Source organism: Seriola lalandi, unplaced genomic scaffold (assembly GCF_002814215.2).
Source record: "Seriola lalandi dorsalis isolate HSWRI2012SDOR001 ecotype SW California unplaced genomic scaffold, Sedor1 jcf7180002054980, whole genome shotgun sequence".
NCBI classification, from domain to species: domain Eukaryota; kingdom Metazoa; phylum Chordata; class Actinopteri; order Carangiformes; family Carangidae; genus Seriola; species Seriola lalandi.
The window spans coordinates 371,258-376,606 of NW_019525530.1; the positions used below are offsets into that span (position 1 = coordinate 371,258).

Below are 5,349 nucleotides of genomic sequence, written 5' to 3' on the forward strand. Positions count from 1 at the left end.
TGCATTCATGGCAAATTTGCGACACAGAGGGGTAAAACATATGTAACATGACCTCTGAATAATGAAAACCATCAATCACTTTCAAATGGAATTAACCTGCGCCTGCTCTTCATTGACCATCTATATATACAGGAAAGAGCAGTCCTCCATATTTTAACAGCCAACACAGCATTCATTTCCCTTTCCCAAGCCTTCTTTTGACATTTAACAAGCACCCAATCAGTAGAAAAAGAAGTTGACTAATTTACAGATGAACTCCTTGATCTCCAATGAAAGAGAAATGAATTCCACAAGAGTGAGGCCACTCTCACAAGTGGCCTAAAAATGAGGGATGTTTCCCTTCACAGCCACATAAATGGGAACACCAAAGAGCTAAATATTATGCATCAACTGGAGATTTGTCATCAATACAGAGTTAAAAAGTCCCTTCAGAAACCAACAAAAATTGCCACAGCTGACTGTATTTCAAGTCATATTTCATTTTATGAAGCACCCTAAAGTTGGTGTCTTCCGACCTTTCAAGAAGAAGTTTTTTTGCCAGTACCATGGCCCATCAACAATGCTGTTACGCATTTGGTCATGTCCGTAGAGTGGGTTTTCACGATCGTAATGGGTACAAAACTGCAGGGGGAGCCGACTTCCTTTCTTCGAGCCAACGACAAAGTGTCATGTGAAACTCTGTGTTTGTGTCATTGCTTGGTTTTCCACAAGGCGAGAGAAGGTTGCACTGTACCCGGCGGCACTGCAATGGAACGGAGCAAGACCCTTTTTCAGATCCCAGCTCTAAAAATCACTTTAATATGTTTGTCCTCGTATAAAGGACATATCAGATATTAAACTGATAAGAACAGGTTTTTTTCCTTTTGAAAAGGTTTATTGACACTTATTTCACATACTTCAAACTTAAACAGATACAATTTTTTTTTTTACATACAACAAAAAGATAAATCACTGTCATCAGTAAAACCATTTTAAACCAATGAAAACAATTGTTTTAAAGGCTTTACAGATAAAAGTTAGAATTATCAATCAAGTTTAAAAAAAAAAAGTATCTCGTAATGATGTTAATGATGAATAGTGTCCATGTTAAAAGTCTTTCAAAAAGGAGTGCATTGGTTAAAATGATGTCTTCCGATTTTTTTTTTTTTTTTTTTTTTTTCAGGAGCAGGGTTCGTCCCTACAAACGGCCACACATTCCGCTCCCCCAAACATTATTTCTCTCGGGGATCCTGTCGTGGTGGTACGACAGCCGGTGAGTGAGGACCTGATGAACTTGTGCTGCCCGGAGGTTTACCTGGGTAACAATAGCCGTCTTGAAGTCCTCTTGGCCGCTCGTCAACTCCTTCATCCCGCTATGCAGAAAGGACATCTGGTCCTCCTGCTGATTCAGGCGAACGTTTTGGGAGAGAATGGCTGCCGTTAACTGGTCTGAGTCGGCTGGATTCATGCTGGCTAGTTCGTAATGTCATGACTGAGCAAGGACGTGAACCCAAACGCACGACTCAAGACCAAAAATGCAAAAATAAACAATCTTTATTGGTAAAGTATCAACACAAAATCACTCTCTAAGGAGGCATAAAACTACTAACCAAAAATCACTCTTGATAGAGTAAAACAAGTTCGTGAAAGATATAACAAGGATAGCACAAGAGTTCAAAGGAACCTGACGTGGCTTGGATGTGGTGAGAATTGGCTTGGCTGTCTGAAATAAACAAGACAAACTAGGACAGGACAAAGGAAGACACAAACTCTAAATAGACACAAGGTAAGGGGACACAGGTGGAGACAATCAGGGAGGGGCAGGCAATCAGACACATGGGGGGAAGGAGCAAGTTATCTGACACGAGAGGGAAGTAAGATTTCAAAATAAAACAGGAAGTCACGAGACAGCATAAAGACAGGACAACACAAAAGTAACTTAACATAAATTCTTGGACATGACACTCTTTTTCATTTTTTTTGGGCTCGCCCCATACAACACCAGTTGTGGTGTAAGGACCTCCCTTGCTGGCAAGTACAGTAATTCTAAGGAGCCAGCCGTTGCCCACTGGTCTATGGCAGCGCTGCACTCCCAGAGCAAATGCCTCACTGACTCTGGCGTGCCACAACCAGTTCGGGGGCAGGTTGAGTGCGCTGACATGCCCCGGGAGTGCATAACGGACCTGACTGGGAGAATCTCATGAGCCACCATCCATGACAGGTCCTGCAGTCTGTTTGGGAGAGCGGGGTGGTTCACATTACACCAAACTGTTGAGGGCTCGCCGAGTGCGAGCCCGCGCACTGGACTCACTGGTTCCTGCTCGTGCACAAAGGACATCAGAGAACGATGTTTGGTTAAAACATGCAACTCCTCCTGCTCCAGGTTAAAATGCTTTAAAAATGTGGGGATAAAAGCATAACATGGTGGCAGGCTAAAAGACACAGATACTTTAAGATCTTTGTGTAAAAACTTCATTCGTCTGTGATAAGAACCCATCCAGAAACGTGTCATCGCTGTGGTCTTGGGGTTTCCGGATGGGTCTGTGGCGATTGTAAAATGTAGTGCAGTATATTGTCCTCCTATTAACAAATATAGGTCTGGCATGCCTTTTCCTCCATTCTCTTTTGCTCTTTTCACTACATCTCTCCTGAGTCTTTCCCACTTCAAGCTCCACAAAAAATAAAACATGGCTGATTCTAGATCTAAAAGCACTCTTCTAGGTGGAATAAAAACAGAACTGGTGAGTAAAAGCAAAGGTAAAATCACTGCTTTAATGATTAAAACCTTTCCTTCGATCGTCAGTCCTCTAAGTCCCCAGTGTCCTAGTCTCTGCTTCACTTTCCTTACCAAGTCTGGCCAGTTTGTTGCCCCTCCTCCATCCCTATCAAATCTGATCCCCAGTATCTTTTGGTCAGTCTGGGTTGTACTAAAAGGGAGTCCTGTCGTCTCAGTCACTGTCCATGGGCCATAAAATTGGGCTTGGGTTTTACTCCTGTTTAGTTTTGACCCAGAAGCCCGCCCAAACCAGTCAGTCAAGTCTAGCGTTCTGTTGACAGATAAAGGGTCAGTGCATAAAATGTTCACGTCATCCATATATAAAATGCATTTATTGTTGAGTCCCTCACTCCCCGGAACTCCCACCCCATTAATTCGTTGGTCCCTTCTCAAAATCTGTGCCAGCAGTTCTATACATGTTATGTAGAGGAAGGCAGATAACGGGCAACCCTGACGGACACCACAGTTGATAGTGACTGCTTTTGTCAAATGCCCGTTAATCATGAATTTTCTGGTGGTGCAAGGGCATACATGATGCTAAAAGTTTGCTAAAAAATTTGCAGTCAAAATTTAAAAGTGTGATAGGTCTCCAGTTCATCAGGTCAGTCTTGTCTTTGATTCTTTTGAAGAAGAGTCACTATCCCTACTCTAAAACTGTCTGGAAGTCGGTGTAGTCTTTCAAAATCCATAAAAACATTGAGTAAGTCAGGTGCTAGAATGTCCCAAAATGTCAAATAAAATTCTAAGGGAAGTCTGTCTTGTCCTGGGGACTTCCCTTTCTTAACATTTCTAATACATTTATTTTGCTTTAAAATAGTAAAATCTTGGGTTAAAAGCACACTATTGCTTACTCTTAAAACTTCAGACATGGTGTCCATTTTAACAGGCGTTTCTTTATAAAGTTCCCCATAAAATCCTTCAACAATCTGTTTCATTTCCTCTATCTTTTCAGTTGTGCACCCATTTACTTTAAGTTTTAAGATTGTCCCTCCTTTGTTAAAAATACCTTGTGCACTTTTCACCCTCCTCTATTTCCCGTTCCCTGCTTCTTAAAATGACAACCTTGCTTAAAATTTTTGCCAATGTCGACATTTCTGTTTTGACTTGTTTAATTTCTTCGTTAAAATCCATTCCTTGCTGGTTTAGTTTAAAATAGCGCTGTAGTCGCTTCTGCAGTCCCATCATGCACCTTTTTTCCCCTATCTTTTTTTCTTTTCCCTGCCTGTCTAAAAAAAACTCTGGGTCTTTCCCTTCACCATCTCCCACCAGTGTGCTTGTGTATCGTACAAGTCTTGAAGGGTTCCTGATGTCACACCTGAAGAGAGTGAAAGGGTGCAGGAGAGCATCTGGTGATCAGAGAAAAAAACAGGGGTCAATCCAGTATCGGTTGGTGGGCAATCCTGTGTAAAAACATAGTCTATGCGAGAGGCTCTGGTGCCATCATCACTGAACCAGGTGAAGCCCTCCTCTCTGGGATGCATGGTTTTAAAACAGTCCTGAAGTTTAAAATCCCTGCATATGCCCTGCAATAAAGCCGATGTTTTATCAACTTTAAAATCTTCCCCTGTTCTTTTCTTATCTTTTCTACTTAAAATGCAGTTAAAATCACTTCCTCAAACCAAAGGTGCTTTCCCTAGCATGTGGGACTGCAAGTCTTCTAAAAGTTCATACCTGTCATTCTTTTGGTTAAAGCCATAAATATTAAGAAAGCTAAAATCCTGTCCCATAAAAGTGTGCTAAAAGTACCCGACCGTCTCTCACCACAGTGCTGCCCTTCACCAGAACCTGAGGATTTTTGATTAAAATGGCCACTCCATCGTTTTTGTTGTGATTGGAACCACTCCATATGGATGTTTGTGGCCACATCTCCTCCCACTGTCTATAGTGTTTTAAAAACTGTATGCCACATTCCTGTATTCAAAAGGTCAACATAAATGGGAAGACCGGTAGGGTCACTTTTTGAAATATCTGGAACCAACCTGACCACATTTTTCTATTGCTGTATATATGTGACTATGTCTAGCTGGCTTTTTGAGCATTGTTGGTGGTTTGACTTAAAATTTGATATGGAAATGTGTTCAAACAATATAACACACACACACACACACACACACACACACACACAAAAAAGACAAAACTTTACATGGCAGCGTCTAAAGCAGGCATCACCAAATGGCGGACCGCGGTCCGGACACGGACCCAGTGACGGCTCTGCCCGGACCCGTGAAAATTATATTATAATTATAATATTAGGCCTAATAAAAAGATAAATCATTCGTGCATGCGCAGCTAATTTAGTTTATACGACAGAAACGTCATCAATAGCCAAGCCAATCAAATCGATTGTTTACCTTTCAGCACCAGAGAATAGAGAGGGGGAGGGGGAGTGAAAATGGCTTGAGAAAAGTAGACAGTGAAAACCGAACTTTTAAAGATGAATGGACGGACCAATACATGTTCGTTCTGCCTGCAGCCAGTTCTAAACCTGTGTGTCTCTTATGCTGTGAAACTGTGGCGTTAATAAAAAGTAGCAACGTTAAGCGTCACTATGAGACCAAACACGGATCGTTTGATGAAACATGCCCACAGAAGTC

The 5,349-nt window shown here is 41.7% G+C and overlaps 1 protein-coding gene and 1 pseudogene across 1 annotated transcript; both read right to left on the reverse strand.

Moving 5' to 3' along the window:
• Positions 1 to 716: 716 nt before the first annotated feature.
• LOC111647052 (U2 spliceosomal RNA) lies at positions 717 to 875 on the reverse strand (annotated as a pseudogene).
• A 1,043-nt stretch (positions 876 to 1,918) lies between these two features.
• On the reverse strand, positions 1,919 to 3,259 carry LOC147817262 (LINE-1 retrotransposable element ORF2 protein). The gene has a single exon (XM_087171227.1). It carries the CDS (start codon positions 3,257 to 3,259, stop codon positions 1,919 to 1,921), a length of 1,341 nt encoding a protein of 446 aa, XP_087027353.1.
• Positions 3,260 to 5,349: the final 2,090 nt, after the last annotated feature.

Excerpts from the sequence above, each read along its gene's own strand:
- LOC147817262 (XM_087171227.1), bottom strand. The coding sequence starts at position 3,259 with ATGATTAACGGGCATTTGACAAAAGCAGTCACTATCAACTGTGGTGTC.